This window comes from Sus scrofa, chromosome 1 (assembly GCF_054392235.1).
Source record: "Sus scrofa isolate SSC_HxYL_T2T_F1_AM1 chromosome 1, Sscrofa_HxYL_maternal_Yorkshire_Landrace_v2.0, whole genome shotgun sequence".
In the NCBI taxonomy this organism is placed as follows: domain Eukaryota; kingdom Metazoa; phylum Chordata; class Mammalia; order Artiodactyla; family Suidae; genus Sus; species Sus scrofa.
Window position 1 is genome coordinate 285659752 of NC_139383.1, and position 24990 is coordinate 285684741.

The 24990-nt window shown below is 49.3% G+C and overlaps 1 protein-coding gene across 2 annotated transcripts in view; it reads left to right on the forward strand.

The window, feature by feature from the left end:
• Positions 1 to 4057: 4057 nt before the first annotated feature.
• CFAP77 (cilia and flagella associated protein 77) overlaps positions 4058 to 24990 on the forward strand; it is a 145544-nt gene continuing 124611 nt past the window's right edge. For both annotated transcript variants that reach the window (XR_014829933.1, XM_021085476.2), the window contains exon 1: positions 4058 to 4324. Coding sequence is in view for 1 of the 2 variants with exons in the window: in XM_021085476.2 (XP_020941135.2) it covers positions 4133 to 4324 (192 nt within the window). In the remaining variant the exon portion in view is untranslated. The remainder of the gene's footprint in view (positions 4325 to 24990) is intronic.

Here is a 24990-nt window from a genome sequence, read left to right on the forward strand (position 1 = left end):
TTCCAAATGAAGAGGGTGGGAAAAAATCTACAGGGAAGAGTGTTCCAGGCTGGGAGCAAATAGAGAGGACCTGAACTTGGTTGTTGGAGGAACGGAAAGAAGGCCAGGGTGGCCGAGCACAGTGAATGAGGGGCAGGGCAGCAGGTGAGGTCAGCCGGTGCAAGGTTAAATGGGTAGAGCTAAAGAAGCCTTGAAGATCTATCCTGAGTCTCCCATTTCCACTGAGTCCTGAAGAAACTGAGCTTATGACTGAAAGTAAAGCTGTAAGCAGGCCGTTAAGTCCAGTCCAGTCCATGCCACTCAAACTTTTAGCCTTATTGCATAGTAAACATAATCACACCAACAAGAGTTCTCATTTAATCCAATAACAACCCCATGTTTCAGGAATCTTTATTAGGTAGTGTCAGCCTTGCCTTGTGTGTAAGAAAACTAGGGCTTCATGTAACTTGTCCCAGGGGACTTGTGCGGCTCCAGCTAGGATTCAAACTTGGGATCTACTCCAGTATCCTGCTCCTTGCTCTATACCATCTGGCTCCCTCTGTGTGAGCTGCCAAGCATCTTTAATTAAAAAGTGCACAGGAGTTCCCGTCGTGGCGCAGTGGTTAACGAATCCGACTAGGAACCATGAGGTTGCGGGTTCGGTCCCTGCCCTTGCTCAGTGGGTTAACGATCCGGTGTTGCCATGAGCTGTGGTGTAGGTTGCAGACGTGGCTCGGATCCCACGTTGCTGTGGCTCTGGCGTAGGCCGGTGGCTGCAGCTCCGATTCGACCCCTAGCCTGGGAACCTCCATATGCCGCAGGAGCGGCCCAAGAAATAGCAACAACAACAACAACAAAAGACAAAAAGACAAAAAAAAAAAAAAAAAGTGCACAACCTGTATTTCTGTGGAAGTCTGGAATTGAAGCAGCTAGATAAGCCATAAGCATACATAAGACACACACACACACACACACACACACACACACACACACACACGTCACCACCCAAGGGCTGCTCTTGGATGAGCAGATGCAAGTCTGCCTGGTTTCCTTGGGAAATTTAGTGCTGGTGTTGTCCACTGTTGGTATGTAAGGCTTTGAAGTGCTAGTTTGTTGTCTGTGCAGATTGCTCTGTGGTGAACCCCTTCCCCAGGGCCTTGTGGATATTTGTACATTTTTTTATTCAAAGTTTTATTTATTTGATTTTATTGCTTTTTAGGGCCACACCCACAGCATATGGAGGTTCCCAGGCTAGGGACTAAATCGGACCTGTAGCTGCCAGCCAACACCACAGCCACAGCAACGTGGGATTCGAGCTGCGTCTCCAACCTACACCACAGCTCAAGGCAATGCCAGATCCTTAACCCACTGAGCAGGGCCAGGGTTCAAACCTTCGTCTTCATGGATGCTAGTCAGATTTGTTAACTGCTGAGCCACGACGGGAACTCCCTATTTAAAAAATTTTAATTGACGGAGTTCCCGTCGTGGCGCAGTGGTTAACAAATCCGACTAGGAACCATGAGGTTGCAGGTTCGGTCCCTGGCCTTGCTCAGTGGGTTAACGATCCGGTGTTGCCATGAGCTGTGGTGTAGGTTGCAGACGTGGCTCGGATCCCGCGTTGCTGTGGCTGTGGCATAGGCTAGTGGCTACAGCTCCAATTAGACCCCTAGCCTGGGAATCTCTATATGCCGCGGGAGTGGCCCAAGAAATAGCAAAAAAACAAAAATAAATAAATAAATAAATAAATAATTTTAACTGAGGAGTTCCCACTGTGGCACAGCAGAAATGAATCCAACTGGGAACCATAAGGTTGTGGGTTTGATCCCTGGCATTGCTCAGTGGATTAAGGATCCTGTGTTACTATGGCTGTGGCGTAGGCCAGCAGCTGTAGCTCTGATTCGACCCCTAGCCTGGGAACCTCCATATGCCGCGGGTGTGGTCCTAAAAAGACAAAAACAAAATTATAAATGGCACCAGTTGCACAGATGTTTAAAAAAAATTAATTGAAGTATAGTGGTTTATAACGTATTAGTTTTAGATGTACAGCAAAGTGATTCAGTCTATCTATCTTTTCAGATTCCTTTCCCTTATAGATTATTACAAAATATTGAGTGTAGTTCCCTGTGCTGTACAGTGTGTCCCTGTTGGTTATCTATTTGATACACAGTAGTGGGTATTTGTTAATCCCAAACTCCTAATCTATCCCTCCTTACTCCCCTTCCCCCCTTGGCAACCATAAGTTTGTTTTCTATGTCCGTGGGCCTCTTTCTGTTTTGTATATATGTTCATTGATATGTTTAAAAATTTATCTATTTATTTTGGCTGCACCCACAGCATGTGGAAGTCCCCAGGCCAGGAACCAAACTTGCAACAAGCTGCTGCAGTGACAGTGCTGGATGCTTAACCCGCTGCACCACCAGTGAACTCCTTTTTTTTTTTTTTTTTTTTTTGATTCCACATATAAGCGATATCACATGATATTTGCCTTTCTCTTCTGGCTTACTTCACTTAGTGTGAGACTCTCTAGGTCCATCCATGTTGCTGCAAATGGCTTTATTTCATTGATATTTGCACATTTAATGAAGATGGTGATTGGGTAAATGACCCCACAAAAGGTTGGAACTAGGAGGTAGACTAGAGATCATCCAGGCTAGTTGTTCCCAAAACACTGCATTCCATCCCCTGGGAAGCTCTTAAAAAGTGCAGATTCCCAACTTTGCATACGGACTGCATTTCAGGAGCTATTTTATTGTCTCATAATAAAATCCATAGACATGATAATAGTACTGTGGTCTGTACAAGTTCCTTGTTCTTGGCAGATACACATATTTAGGGTCAAATATGATACTGTCTGCAGTTATTTTCAAAATGATTCAGCAATATATACATGTGCATCCATGTACACACACACACACACATACACACACACAGAATGTGGTAGACACTAAATACCAGTGAATCTAGCTGAAGTCTATATGGGCTTTCATTATACTCTTCTTCTAAAGTTGCTGTAGCTTTGAATATTTAAAAAAAAAAAAAAAAAAAAAGGAGTTCCCATCGTGGCTCACCAGAAATGAATCCAACTAGGAACCATGAGGTTGCAGTCTCAATCCCTGGCCTCATTCAGTGGGTTAAGGATCCGGCGTTGCTGTGAGCTGCGGTGTAGGTCGCAGACGCAGCTCAGATCTGGTGTTGCTGTGCCTCTGGCATAGGCCTGCAGCTATAGCTCCAATTAGACCCCTAGCCTGGGAACCTCCATATGCTGCAGGTGTGGCCCTCAAAAGATGAAAGACAAAAAAAAAAAAAAAAAAAAAAAAAATCCGAAGAGGAGGGAGGAGATTTTTAAAAATGCAGATTCCCAGAAACCATTTCCAGATATTCTGATTCAGTGAATCTGTATTTTTTCAACGTCCCTCTATTCTGCGGCTCAGAGTGGGATGCCTTAGATTTCGTCCAACTCGACTTTCCTCCCTACCCGTTTCACAGAAGAATACACTGAGGATCAGAAGGTGACTAATTTGAGACCACCCAGTGCATTAACAGTCATATTAGACCTGGAATTCGGATCTCTATTCCGTCTGGAAATATGTAGCGCTCTTTGCCGCAGCGCGCGCGTGTGGCGCAGGGAGAAGCGGGAAGGGCAGTGAGTGGTGTCGGGGTAAATGAAAGTCAAGGGTAAAGTCCTTCTAGAGCCCTGTAGCTTTTAACACGGTCCAGTGGTGATGCTTGGGTTTTTCTCAGAGCTGTTTACGAAAACAAGACCTCTATGTTGGCCACCAATAAGTTTCCTAAAAGTAAAACCACCAAAAGCGTTCCAGCGCCGTTGGCGTCCCGTCGCCATCGAGACGGACCGTTCCATTCTTTCTCAAGGGGTGGTTTTGATTTTCGCTTCTTTTCCAAACCGCAGCTCGGTGCCCAGAAGACGCTCTCAGGAACCAGAGGGGCTTATGTAGATTTTACAGCTCCTTGCAAAGAGGGGGCGGCGCGATGTGAGTGCGCCTCGCTCCGAAGGGGGCCCAGCGCCCGGTGTCCACCCCGGGGCCGGGTGGTGCGTCCCAGGACCTGCGGAGTGCCCTTCGGAACTCCACGCCCGCCACCCAGCTGGAAAGCGCGCCCGATCCAGCCCGCGGGCCGACTCTCCGCGACCCCCAGGATGCCAGAGGCCGGGAGCTCCAGCCAGGACCTCATGAGATGGAAGAAGAAGCCGCCGGTGCGCCGCACAGTCAGCCAGATCTGCCCGCCCCCGCGGCGGCCCCTAACGGTGGCCGACATCCGCCCGGGCATGGAGAACGATAGGCTGGGGGTCGTGAGGGATTCCATGTTTCAGAACCCTCTCATCGTCAAGGTGAGCTGTCCCCACGCCCAACACCCTCTTGCGCTCGCCCCCTTACTGGGTACCCACGCGGCCGGGGGTTTCCATCCGTCCTAGCCGGGCCCCACCGCTGCTGTCCGAGCGCGGCTTCGGAAAATCCAGCTCTGGTCCAGATGGACTTGGACCCATGCGGTCATGGGCAGGCCAGATCACCTCAGTAAGCCTCAGTTTCCTCATCCGTGAAGTGGGATGATAATGGCCCTCATAAAAGAGAGTGATCGTGAATATTGCATAGGGTAATCCCTGCCGGACCCCTGGCACATCGGAAGCCCTCCACGTTGGCTGCTGCTATTTGCATATGTATTTGCCCAGGGTCAACCCACGTGGTGACAGGTAGCAGCATCCAATTATGTCCTTATCACCCGCCAGCCCTCTCAGGGTGCAGGCTTCCTCTCCTCTTCTTCCTGCACGCCTGGGCTGCTCTCTGGCGGCAAGCGTTCGATATCTCTCTTGGAAGCGTCCCTTCACACCTTAATTTCCACCCAATCATACTGTTATCCAGAATTACGACCCTCAGAGGGAAAAAGTGCGAATCTCTGCCCTAGGGCGCCTACTGGCACGTTCGAGTGAGGGAGCTGCGGTTTCCAACTATTCACCTCCTCTTTGATTTCACAAGCCCTCACCCGAGCAACGTTTCGGGGTTGTTGGCGTCGCATCGACACGCCTTCCCCAGGCCCCAGGAAAAGTCTTGAGGTTTGGCGCTTGGAAAGCTGGTCACGGAGCAATTTTACCTTTAGCCACTGGAGGGCAGTGTGTCTCTAAAAATACGCGCAGTTCCCCAGACACCCGCGGTGGAAGGCGCAGGTCATAACCATGGATTCAGTCACCGTTATTTATCTGAAGGCCAGGAGCTGCCTAGAGCCCAGAGGTTTTGATTGCTAGCTTTTGCTTTTTGGTACAGTGAACTTGGGCTTTCTTAACATCGTGGTGGACTCAGCTGAGTTACTTGGCTCCTATGAAAACATCATCTCTCCTCCCGTCTTACCCAAACTGTGGTTCTGGGCCAGCAGCTGGGAGAAGCTGGCTTATGGCACTTGGCACCCTCCACTTAATACACCCCACGTCCAAGGGCTCTCAAAGTGGAGCAAAGTCCTTCACTGACGTCTAGGTGAGAAAAGCCACTCTCAGAGGATAGATGGCACAGACAGATGGGGTTTACTCTGGGACCAAGTGGGGGTGTCAATGTCCCCGCCCCAACCATTGTTTTTACTCAAGCAGTTACTGGTGGACCAACTCCTGCCGACTTAACTATAAAATGGACATGGAATTCCCTGGTGGCACAATGGGTTAAGGATTGGGTGTTGTCACCGCTGTGGCTCGGGTTCCATCCCTGGCCCGGGAACTTCTGCATGCTGTGGGTATGGCCAAAAAGAAAAAGAACAACATACAGGAGTTATTCTCCATGGTGAATTAGCAGTGTGTGGTTCTTACCCAAGGTATATGTATGCATACACACCTATGTATATGCATAGATATAGACATATTGTACACACGCATACATTTCACACCTATGTGTGCGTGCACACACGTGTTTCTCTACAATGTACATGTGTATAGCATGTATAATATTCATCTATATGTTAAAAATCCCCCCCCTTTTCTCCTTTAGCTTATACTGCATATCCAGAAGGACAGTATTTGGCCTCTGGATGGCACTAGCTGAACAGCTTTCCAGGTGAATTCAGTCCCAATTCCTGAACCTGAACTTTGGGTTGGAAAATGTGCAGGAGGTCACTTTCCCACGGCTGGGGGTTCTGTCTCCAGGGCAAGAGAAGCAGGGCGGGGCTGCCCTGCTGGTGGTGACTGAGCCCGAGCAGCAGGGGGCGCCCTGGTGGTGGTGCCCTGCTTGTCTTCTATTGGGGCCAGTGGGGCTTTTTCTTCTTATTTTCCTCCCTCCGGCTCTTGATGGACCATAGGGTACTTTGAGTTGCAGTTAAGATTTTGTTCACTTTCAGTATTGACCAGTGCTGCCAGATTTTCTACCAAAAGCTGACCTAACGAAAAGCTGCAGAAGCATTGAGGGCAAGAGGTAACCTTGGCCGTTACTTTCTCCAGACCCCCGCTTACAGTGGAGACGCCGAGGCCATCTGCAGTGGGTTCTTTGTGCAAGGTTCTGGCAGAGCCCCTTCTGGCAGAGCCCCGGGTAGAAGTCACCTTCACTGGCTCCCAGCCCAGCGTTATTATTATTTTTGTTTACCACTCCAAACAGCTTCCTCTATTTTAAGGAAAATTTAAATTATGGAAAAACTTTCGGGTTTTCAGCTCTCAAGAAAAGGAGACGATTGAAAAGATTCAAGATTGTGGCGCCTTTAAAAAAAATCTTAAAAAAAAATAATATGTTGCTGAAATTTCTATCGAGGGATGGCGGGGGGTGGATTTCTTCACTGCGGCATGGCAGTTTCACAAACCCAGCCTTTCAGACCCCCGTTTCATGCCCCTTCTTGTTGTGAGCAGCTAAGGGGGGAGTGCCCTCTGCCTGGGGGAGTGCCCTCTGCCTGGGTGACTGCAGGAGGACGATTGGAACCGAAGTGTATTTTGGTTTTGTCTAAACCTGCATCTGCAGGTTGCACCTATATTGGAAGATGATAGCACCTTAGAAATAGTCATTTATGCCCCATACTGGAGGCTGTTGCTCAGATCGTCTCCTCCAGTGAATAGGATGGTTGTCATTTAAAATGCAGACACAGTGCCTGAACAAACACAACACTGCTGTTTCACGGCCATGAAATTTACCAGGACCTACTCACATCCGCTATTCAAAACGTGTCTGCGAGGTGCCACGGTCCCCAAGTGAAAAGGGGAAAAACTCCGACATCCAAGCAGATATTTTCTCCGCAAATGCTCAGCAACCACTTGCCTCATTTAAAACCAAGCCAACTGGCTATTTAGTGGGGCTAATTGAATCTGCTCTGCGTTTTATGTGGCCCCAGAAAAAATGTGAATATGTGCCATTAGAAAAGGCTTCTATTCCATTGTATAAGGTGATGTGTGGTTAGCCAGCTTGCCTTCAAATGTGACTCTCCGGGAAGAATAAAATTAAATAGAGAAAGAACCAAGCTTCTCCCCGCTTGATTCTCGTTTCCCCAGAACTCTGTGACTCAACATAGGCTCCTGCTACAATAGCCTTCAAGGCTCCTTCACAGAAACTGTCAGGGTGCACCCTGCCTGCCATCGAAACTCAGCTGATATCCTGTCAATACAATTATGGGGAGAGACTGCTTGGTTTGCTCCACTGACAGCCTTGAATCTTCTGTCGCCCTGGAGAGGCAGCCTAGGTACCGGGGCGGAATTTAGTGAATTGAGCATCCTCCGAAAGTGCAAACAATCACGGCACCCAGTCTTTTCATAATTTATGGCCGACTTTGTTTTTCCGTGGGGGTTTATGTCACAAATAAGAAGTGCATGCGTTTGTATGATAGAGTTACAGAAGCACAGCCTTTGGGGCTGGAGGGAGGCTTACAGACATCTAGTCCAATTCCCTTTTTGGAGGACATTAAGGCCCAGAGAGGGGAAGAGACTTGCCCAAGGCGCTCCCCTGACCGGGTCACAGGAGTGGCATGAGATTTGGTCACCTGACACCCAGCCCCCTGCTCTTTGGGCTGGAATACACAGTTAGGTGATGAGTGACAGCACAGATGCCTTGTTTCTGGGCAGCAGGCGGTCAAAAGATGTTTACCAACAAATCTGATTCCAGCATCGTTTCCCTCCGCATTCCTTCCAAAGTGGAGCCTACTAATTTCTCAGGATTTGACAGCCGAGAACTATTTGTTGCATGTTTACTAAGTACTCAGGACCATCCCAAGCTCTCTTGGGGGCATAGACACAAGTTGAGAACTCAGCTCTTGCCCACCAGGAGTTAACTATTTAGCTGCAGAGACAGAGCATGTATATATATATATATATATTTATATTGCATGCACATATGCGGCATGTGTGTGTGTATATATATGGTACAGCCCCTGTCTCAAAGAAAGCTCTCAAGAAGTGTTAGCTCTTACTGTTGCGCACACACGCATACCCACACCCCACACACGGGTAATAAGACAAGCAGTGTCAGCCCCTGGAAGGTTCAAGTTTACGCACCCCCCAGCAGGGTTCAGATGTGGGCGGTCGAAAGCTTGAGCAGGACTTGGGAGGCTTCGTAAAGGAACAGACCTGGCCCTGGACCTTGAAGGATGAAAAGGCACCTTCCGATCAGGCTGGAGGTTGGGGAAAAGCCAGCCCTCTGGGACCAGGTGACTCTGCCTCCTTAGATGCTAAGTGTTCACAGGGTTTCCCCCCCACCCGAGTTCTTGTTCCTAAGACGCGGCGCTGCTGCTGGACTTGCTACCGCTGTCACCCGAGGAAGCATTTCTTTAGAGCCACTGTGTTCCAAATGGATGCTCTACAGAACCAGGCCGCCACACCATGCCCACTAATGCCTGACGTCTCTAGCACATATTGATGCTGGTGAATATCAATGCACAGATAGAGACAAATGCAAAGAAGGCGGGCACACAAACCCACAGGCAGGCAAACCTCCCGGCGCGGGTCAGTATTTTTATTATGTTTGAGTACAATGCAGAAATGTTACGTTCAGCTCCTGTGTTGAAGAGAACATGCCTCTGCTTGCTCAGATCCTTTTATGTTCAATTGACAATGGAACAGGAGACAATGAAACACGAGAGAGGGGGCTGAACCCAAACTGCCCATCCTGATGACCCAGCCCCAGCGGGCCAGGGGGCAGCTTTCATTTTTCAAGAGAAAGCTGTGGGCTCCTCCATCACTGCAACGCTCTCTCTCTCTCTCTCTCTCTGTCCTTTTTTCTTTTTCTCTTCTCTTTAATTCAAAGCCTCCCGCTTGCTGGAACCCAGGCGCATCCTTCGTTGAGCCAGCAGCGCTGCAGCAGCGCCCGGCCCGGTGGCCGTTTCAGAAAGCAGAACTGTTCCCTTCCAGGCCTTTGCCACCATCCTGGGGGCAGCTCTGCCCGAGGAGCCCGCCTTCTTTTTGCCCTTTTGGAAAAGGGAGGCTCTGGCTTCAAAACCTTAGTGTAAATAGGACCCTGGAATGTGGGTTCCTCGAGATGCGCTCAGCCCCCTTCTGAACCCTCCTCTCGGATCCCTTTGTCCTGTGGGGGGAGCCTGTTCCTCCAGGAAGGATCCCGAGTCCTGGCTGAACAAGTCGGCAGTCACGTCCAGCACCTTCCAGAACCTTCCAGGCTCAAGAGCCGCTCCTTGTATAATTGAAGCCACTTTCCCTTTATTTGAAAGACAAGGTTTTCCTGATTTACAGCTGGCCCTCAGACAGAATCTCAACCCCATTTTCTGTGGCAGTGGTTCTCAAGTTGTTCACCAGGCTCTAGAGGCATCTGAGGTCTTCTAAAATGTCTGATTCGAGCTGCTCTTTAAGGAAATGCATCTTTAACTATTTAAAAAGTATAGTAAAGGAGTTTTCATTTTGGCTCATCGAGTTAGGAACCCATCATAGTGTCTGTGAGGATGTGGGTTCAATCCCTGGCCTCACTCAGTGGGTTAAGGATCTGGCGTTGCTACAAGCTGCAGTGTAGGTCGAAGATGCGGCTCGGATCCAGTGTTGCTGTGGCTGTGGTGTAGGTCTCAGTTGCAGCCTGGGAACTTCCACATGCTGCGGGTTCCACCCTAAAAAAGCAAAAAAAAAAAAAAAAAAAATGTATATATATGTGTATATATAATAAGAAGGAAACTCAGTGCAAAGTGTTCTATATGACATGCTAACAGTGGAGCTCACCAACTCGTTAGCTGTTATTTGAGTTGATTCGTTTGAGGGGTGCTGGTTCTGTGTTTGGGCTGGACCTGCAGTGCATGTGTGTCACAGACCAGGAGGGTTCTAACCAGGCTCGGACCTTGCTGGACCTCTGGGCTGGGCGAATCCATTCCTGTAGCCCTCGCCCCTGGGAACCCGGCTTGCGAAACTTCAGACCCCCTGCTCGGCGTCATTTCCACCTCAGGACCTCTAGCTGGCCGGGCAAAGCCAACAGAGGCACATTTGCCATCATACCGTGTTTGCGTTGATTTTAGCTTATGCTGTAGCTGTGGGGCGCCTTTTGTCTGATCTTTGTATTTGCACAAAAAAATGTATTTGTTGGCTATTGGTAGCAATTCAACTTTGTGTGTTGTGTGTTTTCAATTCAACTTTAAATGAAATCACCCCTCGACGCTCCTTTCATACTTCTGAATCTGTGCAAAAGAGGACCGTGGAACCAATTCCTGGCTGCAGTTACTGTTTCCATACAATCACAAAAAAATATAGCAATAAGTTGGTTGTCCAGGCAGTTGTGAAACTGCAGCCACCACACCAGAGGGAAAGGTGTAGATGGCAGGCCATGGGGCCAGGCCGATCAAGGGTGGGTTCTGTCTCCGCCACCTTCTTGCTGTGCCCCGTGTGAGGTTACTTACCTTTGAGCCTCAGTTTCCTCTCTATAAAATGGGCTAATAGAGCTGGCACCTGGCCATGGAGGAGTTGTGGGGAGTCAGTAAGATGACACAGATGTGCCAGGTCCAGGAGGGCACTTAATAGTGGAGTTCCCTGGTGGCTCAGTGGGTTAAGGACCTGGCGTTGTCACTGCTATGCCTCGGGTCGCTGCTGTGGTGCAGGTGATCCCTGGCTTGGAAACTTCTGCATGATGTGGGTATGGCCAAAAAAAAAAAAAAAAAAAAAAGAGTGAGCACTTTGGTTATTTTTCCATTATCCTGCTTGCAACGCTCAAGTTTCTGAAAACAACTTTATTCTCATCCGTTGACCTTAAGGAAATGTTGCGAATCTGAACTTATAAATGTAGCGTGAAACAAACCCACGCAAGGACTTTCTCTTTTCCCCTGTGTTCTCTCTCGAAAAATACTGTCTCCCACCCCATCTCGTGCTTCCAGAGATGGTGCCCTGGAGCAGATGAGCACACCCTGGCTGAGGATGAAAACAATCCAGTTTCTAGCTCTCTCGAGGGTTCCTGGGCAAGTGGCTTGATGTCTGAGATTCAGTTTCCTCGTTTGTTAAGCATGGATGCTAATACTTTCCTTGTCTACTGCTCAGGATGTAATGAAGGCTGATTTAAGGACTTCCCTTTGTGGCTCAGCGGGCTACGAACCCGACCAGTATCCACCCGGATGCAGGTCCAATCCCTGGCCTCACTCAGTGGGTTAAGGATCTGGCGTGGCCGAAAGCAGACTTGGCAGCTGCAACCTCCGATTGGACTCCTAGCCTGGGAACTTCCCTGTGCTGCAGGTGCAGCCCTTAGAAAGAAAGGGGGAAAAAGACTCATTTAAATGAGAAACTATCTTACAGAAGAGGTGGTGACATTCTAAAATTAGATCCGTGATTATCAACTGGGGTGAGAGGAGGGCACTGGTTCGGTTTTGCTCCCCTGGGAACATCTGGCCCTGTCAGGAGATGCATTTGTTGTCACAGCTGGGAAGGGGGCTGCCACTGTTATCTAGTGGGTAGAAGCCAGGTTTGCTGCTCAATGCACCGGACACCCCCCCCTGCCCCAAAATGGGGAGTCATCTCCCCAAATGTCAATAGTGCTGAGGCTGATAAACCCTGAACCAGAAAACATCAGCATGTGGAGAATTCATTATTCGTTCACCCACGGCCCAGGGTCTTTTGAAAACCTAATACAAAGATTATGGAAGTGAGGAGTTCCCATTGCAGCTCAGTGGTTTAAGAATCCGACTAGGAACCATGAGGTTGCAGGTTTGACCCCTGGCCTTGCTCAGTGGGTTGAGGATCCGATGTTACCATGAGCTGTGGTGTAGGTCCCAGATGTGGCTCGGATCTGGCGTTGCTGTGGCTCTGGCGTAGGCTGGTGGCTACAGCTCCGATTAGACCCCTAGCCTGGGAACCTCCATATGCCATGGGTGCGTCCCCAGAAAAGACAAAAAAAAAAATTACAGAAATGAGATGGTTTAGTTTAATTGCTTCTCTATCCATTGTTTGCTTCTCCCCCACCCCCACAACTCCATTAATTTTATTTTATTTTTCTTTTCTTTTTTGGTGGCACCCATGGTATGCAGAAGTTCCCGGGCCAGGGATCAAACCTGTGCTACAGCAGTACCAATACCAAGCCCTTAACTACTATGCCACCAGGGGGCTCCACTTCATGGCTACTTTCAATCTCCCCTTTTTATTTTATTTTATTATATTAAAAAAATTTTTTTTTATTACTCAAATGAATTTATCACATCTGTAGTTGTATAATGATCATAACAATCCAATTTCACGGGATTTCCACCCCACAACCCTCGATCTCCCCCTTTGAATCCGTTTCCTTTCCCTTAGTTACAGGTTCCAGGCATTTGCTCGTTTCCGTCCCGGCTTGTCTAGCTCCAGCCTCCAACCCACATGGTGGCTGAAAACAAATCAAAAGCGTTTCCAGCAATCCATACCGTCCGGCTCAGTAATTCATCAGCTAAACTGATTAGCGTGGGGGCTGTTTTGTGGAGTCATGCCTGACGGCACACGGGCTTTATTTCTCTGGTGCCCCATCGTCCAAGGGCTTGGTCTGGTTGTGTTTTGCTCAGCGTGAGCTCCTCGAGGATTTAACATGGAATTGATTTGGTCCACCAGGAACTAAACCCACGATGGACCAGAGCCCCATTCTAGACCGTACACTCTCATTGTGGCACTATGGCTCTCCTTTCAGGGAAGCCAACGAATGGGCTTTGTAAAGGAAACAGCGGTATTTTTCCACCCAAGAATTTAAAGGCACATCAGGGTTTGGTGGAGAAACTGACATGGGTCAGTGAGCAAAGAGGTCAACTTCAGGCGCTCGTGGGGGGTCGGAGGGTGGGGAGGGGAACGGGCCACCAAAAGCATTAGAGCAAACACACAATGAGCCCCAAAGAGGGATTTTTTGATCTTTTATAGGAACCAAACAATACATACTGGGAGGAACCGATAAAGCCAGAAGCGAACAAGTTACATTTCTTTGTGTGGATCAAAATCTTTTGTGTTTGTCCAGAGAAATGAAAACAGAGAATCAGAAGTGCTCTGATTTCGAGGTATACGATTAGAGAAAGGCCACACCACTGGCCATTTGGGACCAAGAGCGCAGCGTCTAGGCTGCCTCGCCACATCAGAGGAAAACCCCACTGGCCGGAGCTCAGATGCTGCAGCCTCCCAAAGACATGGGAGCCCCAAAGATGGGGTGCCCCAAAAGATGTGGGGAAAGGTGATCTTGTGGCCACAGCATTATGGTTGAGGGAATTGTAAATCTTGCTGGCAACTTTGGGGGTCGATTTCGCTGGATATCATTGAACTTGGCCAGATGACCACATTGCAATGCCATCTTCATGTTCCCGTTGTGTAGAATTTCACTCATGCTTTCCCCTGTCTCCCAGAGGTCTTTAAGAACAGACATGCGCTTTATAATATATTTTGGGGGGGGTATGTGTTTGAAATTGTTAATGTACCCATCAGTCAATGAGCACATATTTATTGCACATCTATAATGTACAAAGTGCTGGTGGAAACACAGGAGGTTTAAGAATTCATTTCCACGGAGTTCCTGTTGTGGCTCAGCAGGTTGCAAACGCGACAGTATCCATGAGGATTTGGGTTTGATCCCTGGCCTCACTCAATGGGTGTAGATCACAGACATGGCTCAGATCCTGGGTTCTCTTTTGACTGGACCATAAATTCCTTTGAAATAAATTCTTTTTTAAAAATTAGAATTGTGTAGGCCAGCAGCTGTGGTGTAGGCTGGCAGCTGCATTTCCAATTGGACCGCTAGCCTGGGAACTTCCATATGCCAAAGGTGCAGCCCTAAAAAGCAAACAAACAAACAAACAAAAAACCAAAAAACTATTTCCAAGGAGTTTATGGTCCAGTCAAAAGAGAACCAGATTTTGCATATTAAAACCAATAAAAAAGTTATTAAAGGCTGGAGTACCCTGGTGGCTCAGTGGGTGAAGGATTCGGCATTATCACTGCTGTGGCTTGGGTTCGATCCCTGGCCCAGGAACTTCCGCATGCTGCAGGCATGGGGAAAAAAAAGGCATGATTGGAAGTGAAGACGAGAGCAGCCTTGGAGCACCCAGGGCAGCTCAGAGAGCTTGTGCCCCTGGCCTGGGGCTGTGGGATGGGTCAGATTCCCGGAGAGGAGGGGGCACCCAGAGAGGGGCTGGTCTGAGCAAAGGTCTGAAATGGACAAGACCAGACAACTCTAGGATTCAGTGAGTACTGTGAGGAAGACAGCAGCAGACACAGCCGCTGGCTCACTGCTTGAATTACAGACACTTTCAAGCACCTACTGTGGACCACGCACCAAGAATATAGGGGTAAACCAATCTGGCTATAGGCTTTGCCCTCAAAGAGCTTACAGTCTTGTGGACAGAAGCAGGCATCAAAACAAACAATAAAGTGGGAGTTCCCATTGTAGCTCAGTGGGTTAAGAACCCGACTAGTATCCATGAGGATGTGGGTTCGATCCCTGGTCTTGCTCAGTAGGTTAAAGCATCCGGCGTTGCCGTGATCTTTGGTGTAGGTCTCAGATCTGGTGTTGCTGTGGCTGTGGTGTAGGCTGGCAGCTGCAGCTCCAGTTCGACTCCTAGCCTGGGAACTTCCATATGCCACAGATGTGGCCCTAAAAAGACAAAACAAAACAGTAAAATGATACAGATGCAGTAATAGCCATCTGGATGGGATTCCTGCTCAGCAGCTGTGCCTGGATGGGGGGAGGTGAGAGAAGCCATCCTAAACAGACCTCTCTTTAAGAAACAGAGTACCCGATTATAAACAATGTTGGAAATGAAGTCCAAGGCCATGGAAGGGGCCACGTGCCGAGAAGGGCCCTGAAGCCTACGCTACACTTCATGAGCTTCAGGGTGCATGAACTTTTAACTGGGGGAAAGAAAGCTTTTTAGGAAAAGGGATAGTGTGTTGAGGGGGAAGTGGAAGGTGGAAAATGCACGGGATTGCCAGATTTGAGGGTCCTCATTTCCTTTCCAGGCTCTGTGTCATCCATCCATCCATCATCCATCCATCCATCCATCATCCATCCATCCATCATCCATCCAACCATCCATCATCCATCCATCCACCCATCCATCCTTCCATCCATCCATCATCCATCCAACCATCCATCCAACCATCCATCCATCCATCATCCATCCAACCATCCATCAATCCAACCATCCATCCATTCATCCATCATCATCCATCCATCCACCCATCCAACCATCCATCCATCATCCATCCATCCACCCATCCATCCTTCCATCCATCCATCATCCATCCAACCATCCATCCAACCATCCATCCATCCAACCATCCATCCATTCATCCATCATCATCCATCCATCCATCCATCCATCCATCCAATCATCCATCCAACCGTCCATCCATCCATCATCCATCCAACCATCCATCCACCCATCCATCCAACCATCCATCATCATCCATCCATCCACCCATCCATCCTTCCATCCATCCATCATCCATCCAACCATCCATCCATCCATCATCCATCCACCCATCCATCCTTCCATCCATCCAACCATCCATCCATCCATCATCCATCCAACCGTCCATCCAACCATCCATCATCATCCATCCATCCACCCATCCATCCTTCCATCCATCCATCATCCATCCAACCATCCATCCAACCATCCATCCATCCATCATCCATCCACCCATCCATCCTTCCATCCATCCAACCATCCATCCATCCATCATCCATCCAACCGTCCATCCAACCATCCATCATCATCCATCCATCCACCCATCCATCCTTCCATCCATCCATCATCCATCCAACCATCCATCCAACCATCCATCCATCCATCATCCATCCAACCATCCATCAATCCAACCATCCATCCATTCATCCATCATCATCCATCCATCCATCCATCCATCCATCCAATCATCCATCCATCCATCCATCCATCCATCCATCCACCCATCATCCATCCATTCATCCATCATCATCCATCCATCCACCCATCCATCCATCCAGCACAGCACACTTCCCCTAGACCATCACACCGGGACCCAAGACCACAGTCATGAGCTCAGTCTCCTGCATCCTCTTGTTGACTCTGAAGGCTTGGGTGAGTCCCTGGAATATCTGGAAGCCTTGGTTTCTGCACTCCTGAATGCCTTCCCTCTGAGAACTGCCTGGAGCCTACCCTTCGTTTGCTCATTCAACCATTTGCAAAATGTTTCTGGAGGGGCTGCGCAGTGCAGGGCAGTGTTCCGGGCCCAGAGGCAGGGGTACCTCTGTGGACAAGAGAGCCCGAGTTCCTGTCTTTGGGCCGCTCAAGGCCCTGGAGAAGACAGACAAGAGGGCGGCTACCCCTTGCCCAGGGATGGACATTGCAGAGGCAGCTGCGGGGCTAAGAGCCGTCCACCAGACACTTTGGAAGTCCAACCCCCAGAACCTGACATCTCGGCCTGACTTTCTGGGATGAGGAGAGTTGGTCCCTGAAGAGATGGTGCTGGTGGTGTGTGTGTGTGTGTGTGTGTGTGTGTGTGTGTGTGTGTGTGTGTGTTTGCAGGAGTGGTGGAAGGAGACTTGTCCAGGCAAAATAAGATCTGTGTCTTTAAAGCAAGGAGGAACTTAGGAGCCACAGTGGAGCCTCGAGAAGGCAAGTGCTGAGAGGAGGCTGGGCAGGAAGTAAAGTCAGATCCAGCAGGGCTCCCAGGTGGCCAGGAGACCTGCAGGGACCAAGGTGAGTAGAATAGGGAGTTCCCTTTGTGGCTCAGCGGGTTATGAACCTGACCAGTATCCATGAGGATGTGGGATCAATCTCTGGCTTCACTCAGCGGGTTAAAGAATCTGGCATTGCCTTGAGCTGTGGTCGCAGACGTGGCTCAGATCCTGTGTTGCTGTGGCTATGGTGTAGGCCGGCAGCTGTAGCTCCGATTTGACCCCTAGCCTGGGAACCTCCATATGCCGTGGGTGCTGCCCTAAAAAGCCAAAAGAAGAAGAAGAAGAAGCAAGTAGAATAAACAAGACAGAAGGCTGACAGAGAAGAGCAGAAATCAACAGCAGGTTGACAGTGCCAGCTCCTCCCTCCCTGTGCTGATGGGGACAGCAGGCTGACAAGGACGCACGCCCGGCCACAGGATTCTGCGGGTTGACTGGAGGAATTGCTAAGAGCCCCGTTCTGCTGCAATACACATGCCCACTGGCCCCGGTCCCCTACCAAGCTGCATGATTGAACACTGTGGGCGGGACGAGCAACGCCACACTTTAGGGTTAGCGACTGTGATTTGTTTACTTTGGGCAAGTGAAACAGGCCTCCGATCTGCCATGCTCTGCAGTTCCACCAGGTCATCTGAGGGAGCCTGCAGGCCGATTCCAAGGGGTCCCTTAGGACTGAGTGCTGGGCTCTGTGGCTGCCTCCAAAACCTTCATAAACTGTCACTCAAGGTGTTGCTCTCTCTGTAGGCACCCAGTGGGCATAAATTCGGAGGCTTAAGCAAGTCTTTCAGAAGCTCCCTCTCTAAAAGGAAAGCATCTGTCTGGTGCTTCTGAAAGCTCCGTCTTTCCTTAGTCAGCCTCGGGCTTCTGACGGCAGATCCTCCCAGATGCTCGCAGGCCTGACTTCTCCAGGGGTGGGAGGGCGCCAGGAGCCTGAGGCCTGGAGTCTGGGTTTCCAGGAAGCCTGTTGGCCCTTTGGGCCACCTGACATCCCCACTGTGCTGGCCGACAGCAGCTGTTCTTCATGGAGCCCACAGCGTGCCAGGCATTGTGCTGGCCCTTCTGAGGCATCGTCTCCCTTAAGTCTTTGACACAGTCCTCAGGGACAGGGTGACTGTCGTTCCCATTTTGCAGATGGGAAAGCTGAGGCTCCTAGAGGTTACACAAGTTGCCCATAGTCATCCAGCACGTGTGGGGAGGAGCTGGGCTTCGAGCTGGGTCTGGGACTCTGCAGCCTGAGGTCATAACCACTGTGAGGCTCAAACGAACCTAGAACACAACAGCTCCCATTGTTGAATACTCGCCGCGTGCCAGCCTGCGTGTGTATGCTCTCCACTCCACCAGCTGGAGTTTCGAGCTCAGAAGCACTCGGTACCATGTTCAAGGTCACACTGAGGGTACATGACAGGGTGGGGCTTGGACTGGTGGCTCCTGTGAGTCAACAGCTTGTCATGGTTCTTACCTGTTGTGCCCCACTGTCCACCATCCTGGAGGGAGACTCCTTTGTGCTGAAGGGAGAGAAGAATCCAGTTCATCTACATCCACATCATCTGCGTCTTCTACATCACCTACATCTACATCACCTACATCTTCACTCTCTATGTCTGCATCATCTGCATCTGCTTCAACAGCATCACCTACAACCACATCATCTACATCCACATCATCTGCATCTACATCATCTGCATCATCTATATCACCTGCATCTGCATCACCTACATCTTCATCTGCATCACCTACCTGTACATCGTCTGCCTCTGTCTAAGGATCACCTTCATCTGGAGGTGTACTAGTCTGTACTAGCTTACAGACTCGTTGGCACACAGGAGACACACTTGCACACGCTACACACACAACTCGAAGCTGCTGCACAAGGCCGAAACCAATAGGGCCAGTGTGGCTCAGATTTACAAGACATTCAATACAGGAAGAGGACCCGTGGCCCGGAGTGGTCCAGGAAAGCCTGGTGGCATCGCTGGAGGACCAAGCAGGTCTCAGCAAGGCTGAGAGGAGGAAGCAGGTCATTTTAGACGTAGAAGATGACTAGAAAGGTGAGAAGCGGGGCGCCACGAGCCTGGGTGTGTTTAGAGGGCAAGTCTGAGGTTGCGTGTTATGAAGGAATGCTGGGAAGGAGGGAGGCGGGCCTCCGGTCCGGGTGGCTTAAGGCAAAGTCTGCACTTTTGGTGTCACCACCGACGGTTTTAAGAAGAGACAAGACATCAAGAGAAAAGGAGCATAGATTCCTAGTTTCCCACGGAAGCCTGGAATTTAGATTATTCTAAACGTGAGCATCTGCTGGCAGGGGAGCGGGGCTGGCTGGGGCCTGAAAGCTCCGTCAGGGCTGACCAGAGTGGCCTCCCCCTTTCAAAGGGAAGGCGTCCCCTCCCCGCCCCCCTAATCAGAGAGAGCAAATTGTTATCAGATTAGCGCCAGCAATGAAAAGCACAGTCCTGCTCACCCCCGCAGTTCGTTAGCATTTAGATAGACTAGGACAGGGGCCCACACAATGGGCTTCAAAGCCCGGCTCGGGCGGGCGGTAGGAGGGATTAATTCCTTTAACCAACAGGCCTGATCTGGCCTAACTCATTACCCTGTCTTGTCAGCGCCGATGTTCGATTCGATTGAAGATTATGCCATTTAGGCCCTGCCCTTGTTTTCTGCCGACACCGAGGGCTATTGAATTGCACATTCTCGTGGCGCCCGTCAATACTCGGTGGCCTGAGGTTCTAATTCTGCTTCATTTAAACTTCATCAACTTTTCCAATCAAGTGGAAGGATCCAAAATAGGCTCTGTGAGCAGAAAGGGCCGCTTCCCTTTGTCAGATAATTTATTCTGCTCTCTCCTCTCCTCCTCGCCTTTCTTTCCAGCCTGGCTCCCCTCTCCCTCGCCCCCCCCACCCCCGACTCAGGGCTTCCCCCCTCCTTATCCCAATGCTGAAAATGAGATTACAGTATTTAAATGACTATGATAATCAATCTAGGGACTCAGAGCTGAGATTGAGGTTAATTTTTCTTAGCAGAACAAAGAAGCGTGATGCCTTTGGGGACATGGAGGTGCAATCTGGGCTTCTTGCTCGTGTTTTTCTCCCCCTGAAATTGCAGTTTTAGGAGTCTTTTCTTGTTCCTAACTAGGCGCCGAGTGTGATGCTGAACGGACGGCAGCCCCTAAGAGAGCAGAAATGTAATTTCGAGCTGATGAACAGCTAACGGCCTTCAATCAACAATTTTAATAGGGAAAAAAAAGGCACTCATATGATACACGTACAGACCTAATGAAAGGGTGATCATTTACCTTATTTATTTTTCAACACACCGGGAATAATTTCCCACTGCGCTACGGAACGCGTAATTACAGCCGCGTGGTGCTCCCGTGAACTTTGGAAGGACAACCCTTGTCACCCAGCCCGTCTCTCTCCCTGGCAGTTGGCGCCGCTATAAAAGTTGAGATTTTTGTCATGTTTTGGCTAATTGGAAACAGGGTCATTATACCATTGAAAATCGACGTGCAAGTGACTTGTTCAATTGTTACCTGAAGCGTTCAAAGCCGGCCAGTCATTCTGCTCCGCCACCAACCCCCGCCCCCCCATCCCAACCCAGCTTCTAAAACAGAATCAAAATATGTATATTTCTTTGTCTCCCTTTGCTATCTTGTCAGAGCTGTTTTACATGCTGCCACCCAGTGTTATCTTTTATTTGTGTCAGGAGAAAGGATTTGACAAGTTCAGTATACAATGTTCATTTGGCAAGGCAAATTTTTCATACCAATTTTGAGGAGGAAATGGAACCATCTTTCAACAGAACGAGCAGCATCATTTTTGGACAGACTTATTATGAGAGGGAGGCTCGCAGAACTTTATTTCCCGGCACGATCCAGAAAAGTCTAATCCATTTTTTTTTTTTTTTTTTTTTTTGAGTCAGATTTGGTTTCCACATGCAATCCTGCCTGGGGAACATACGAACTACCCATAATATCTTCAAAGGGGTGGCGTGTGTTCTCTTCCCCTCCCCCACGTTATTAAGAGTCTGGAATAAATAGTTTCTCTTCTATAGTATAATGACTTTGTTTCAACCCCTTTAAACCGGGGGTGAGTCTCTGACAGGTCTCTGCATTTGCAAAGCAAAATATTGAACAACCCCCATTGTCTGAAGGAGGAAGCAAAACCCAGAAGCAACCCTATTTGTGAGGCATGAAATCCATCCCACCCCCACCCCGGTCCAGCTTCCATCACTGTTTACCTAAAAAAAAAAAGAAGTCGCTCTCACCCTCTGTGCTACCAAATTCATTTGGGGCAGTGGTTTATGGTGACATTTTTCTTTCTTAAGGCAAATATTGACTCACCACGGGGAAATTAAAACTCCATTAGGCACCGCTACTTTGTACAGCAGGCTGCATTATAACAGTCAAGCTGCTATTAATTGGTTTCTTCTTCAGGAATAATGCAGGGAGGGTGGCGGGCGAAGGGAAGGAGAAGATGGAGCGAAGCCATAATTTCTTAAAATGACATCATCTAAATCAGCCAAGGTGATCATTACGTGGTTGTTCATCTAAATATAGAGAAGACGCTGCCTAATAATATAATGAATTTATCCTTGCGGAAGGCTTGCCGTGGAGTTATTGCCAGGCTGGGGGGAGTACGTTTTAAGAGCCACGTGGGTTGGCCTCAACCAGGTCTGGGCAACTCAGGGCTGACTTCCTGGCGGCACAAAGAAGCCCTGATTCTTTCACGTGGGTGCAAAAGACATTTTTCTTTCCTGAGGTGAGATGAGATCCCCTTCTAGCCTGTTTACTGCTTTTTTCCCAACACGCGCACTCTGCTTCTCCATCCTCTTTGCCCAGCCCCAGTCGCACCTGATCCATCCCGACTCCTCTGCTCACTCTCAGGTCTGGTGATCTTGCCCTCTGCTTTCGTTGGCCAGGGCTCGTAGGGTCACAGATGACCACGACCTGGGTGGCTTTATTAAAAGCAGAAATGTATTGCCTCCTGGAGGCTAGAAGTCCGAGGTCAAGGTGTCGGCAGGGCTGGTTCCCCCTGAGGGCCACGGGAGGGAAGGATCTGTACCAGCCTCTCTCTTTGGCTGGAAGGAGGCCCTCTGCATGTCCGCATGGCCGGCTCCCTGTATACCTGTGTTCAAACTTCCCCTTTCCATAAGATTATCAGTGGTTTGGGGTTAGGGCCCCCCACTCTAGGTCCGTTTTGACCTCGTCTTGGTGAATTACCATTGCAATGACACTGTGGTCAAATCAGGTCCCATTCAGCGGTCCTGGGGGGTTAGGACTTCAACATGTCATGGCCGGGGGTCTGGGTCCTAGTGCTTGGTCCATACGTTGCAGTATGGATGACAAAGCCATCAGTGGGGTGGCATCTTTTATGTGGAACTTGAGGCTGATGTCTCGGTGGAAGCGGTGGGTATGGCAAGCATTTAGAGCTCTGTGGTGGCATGGACTACTCATAGGATGAGCAATTCATAGGAGCTTGTGCCATCTGTGGTACTTTTGCCCTGTTGCTGGTATTTAATCCTTAAGCATAACTCACTGGGATCACTAGCCACCTCTAAGATGCTCCTTAGAAGGCAGACATATCACACACTTCTTTTTATTTCCCATAGAGATATTCATCCATCCATCCGTCCATCCATTTTTAGTCAACAGATACTTTACTGAATGTCCACTCTCTGTGCCAGGCTCTGGACTAGGAATCTGAGAGGCAGTGATGAGCAAAATGTGACACCATCATTGCCCCGGTGGAACCTTACAGTCTAATCGGGAGCTGAGCATTCATCAAAGAATTACAAATAAATGTGAGATCACAACTGTGATAAGAATGAAGGCAGCCGTTCCCACTGTGTCTCAGTGGGTTAAGAAACTCACTAGTATCCATGAGGATTCGGGTTCGATCCCTGGCCTCACTCAGTGGATAAAAAAATCTGGCATTGCCGCAAGCTGTGGTGTAGGTCACAGATGCAGCTTGGATCTAGTGTGGTTCTGGCTGTGGCGAAGGCCGGCAGCTACAGCTGCAGCTCCAATTTGACCCTTCGGCTGGGAACTTCCATATGCCACGGGTGCAGCCCTAAAAAGACAAAAAATAAAGCAGAGGCGGGGGAAGAAGAATGAAGGCAAAGTTCATGGTGTATCTAATTGGGAGACTTCATGGTTAGGGAAGACTTCTTGGAGAAAGTGAAAATTGAGCTGGGGTTTTAAATTAACTAGGGGAGGAAAGCATGTGTGTGTGTGTGTGTGTGTGTGTGTGTGTGTGTGTGTGTGGTGGGGGGAGATGGAGGGATGGACAGAGGCATTCCAGGCACTTAGGACAGCGTGTGCGACGAGCCTGTGGTGGAACAGAGCTTGGGGATTCAAGGCAGGGAAAGAAGGCTGGGGCGGCTGGAGCATGGGGGTGGGAGAGAATGGTCAGGGGTGGGGGGGTGGGAGGGCTGGATCTGTCTGGGCCTGGATCTCGCAGAAACCTTTTGGAGGCCAGTCAAAGCTTTGACTTTTAGCCTAAGAACCAGTGAAGGCCATTAAGTCTGGATCAGGACCGGTAAGGGAGATGCGTTCAGACTGGCATCGGAAAGGCCCTGTGGCGGCAGCGTGGAGAACGGATTGCAGAGCAGCAGGGTTGGCGGGGAGATCCACCAGGGGGCTTGGGAAGTAAAGCCAGTGAGGGCGATCCTTGAATGAGGGAGGAGGACATGGAGACAAGTGGGCGAATCGGAGGGCACCTTGGCAGGCAGGACTTGGGAAGGAGGTGGGAGAGGGTGAGGAGTTGGGGACCTGTCGCGGGTGTGCTCTGGCCGTGTCCTGTGGGTAATGTCTGCCTTCTGGTGTCGGATGATGTGGTCACTTGCTGCAGGCCTTCTGGACTTGACTTTGATGACATCGGCGTCTGTGGCTCCCCGAGGGTCCCCATCGCCTTCGGCCCCCACGCTCGTACCTGCTCACGGTTCCACCCTCTGCCTTCCCGCTGTGGACCCGGCTTGTCCCTGCACATTTGAAGACTTAGTCCACAAAGTTTCTCCTGGAAAGCGCTTCTTGACCTGCCAGCACCTCGTGTGTGCCCCTTTTGCTTTCCACATCTTTCCACGGGCAGTGAACTTGTGTCTCAAGGGCAAGGACTGGGTCTTTTTCACGTCTTCATTTCAAGTTCGGAGCCGGTGTTTGGCGCATCAAGGGCACTCTATAATGTCCTCTGAACAAACGAATGGGTGAATATATGAGCAAATGAAGGTGTGAAGGAAGATAGTGGTGGTTTAAAGTTTCCGTGATGACAGATTATGGGAGGTTCTGCCTCAGCAAGAGTTATATGCCCTGGTGGCCGTGGGGTATTTTTTTTTTTCCCTCTTTCCATCCTTAGCCTGGCATTTTTAGTGATTTCTATCATCTACAGGTGGCAAAATTTTTCATTGCTTCACTCATAAGTTATTCTCCATCTTTATGCTTCCATAGTATCTTTTTTTTACTTAATGAATTTTCTTACATTTATAGGCGTAATGCTTCAATAATATTTAACTCTAATTACACAGGCTGCTTTCTTTGCCTGCAACACCTTCCTCACTCTTTTCTTGGGCTGGAAAAAAATGCGTTCTCAACCCCAAAGTCCCAGTTCAAACAGTACCTCTGCTGTGCCTCTTTCCCTGACTGCCTACATGAATGCTCCCTTTGTGTTCTTTGTGTTCTGTGCACACAGTTTCAGGGTGGCAGTCACCTCGATGTATTGTAATCCTTGGGGACAAGGGTTGTTTCTTTTTGTCTTTATATTCTAAGACCCTTATACAGGGCCTGGCCTATAATAGGTGCTCAATAAGTGGCTGTTAGTTGAATGGATGAATGAATGACTAGCTGTGTGATCGTGTATTACTTCTCTTCCCGTTTCATTTCTAAGATTTCAAATTTATTCTTCGGCCATAACAGTCTATTTTTTTTTTTTTTTTAGAAAAAAATCAATGTAATGTCCTTTAGTATCTCTTAGGGAGTGAATTACAA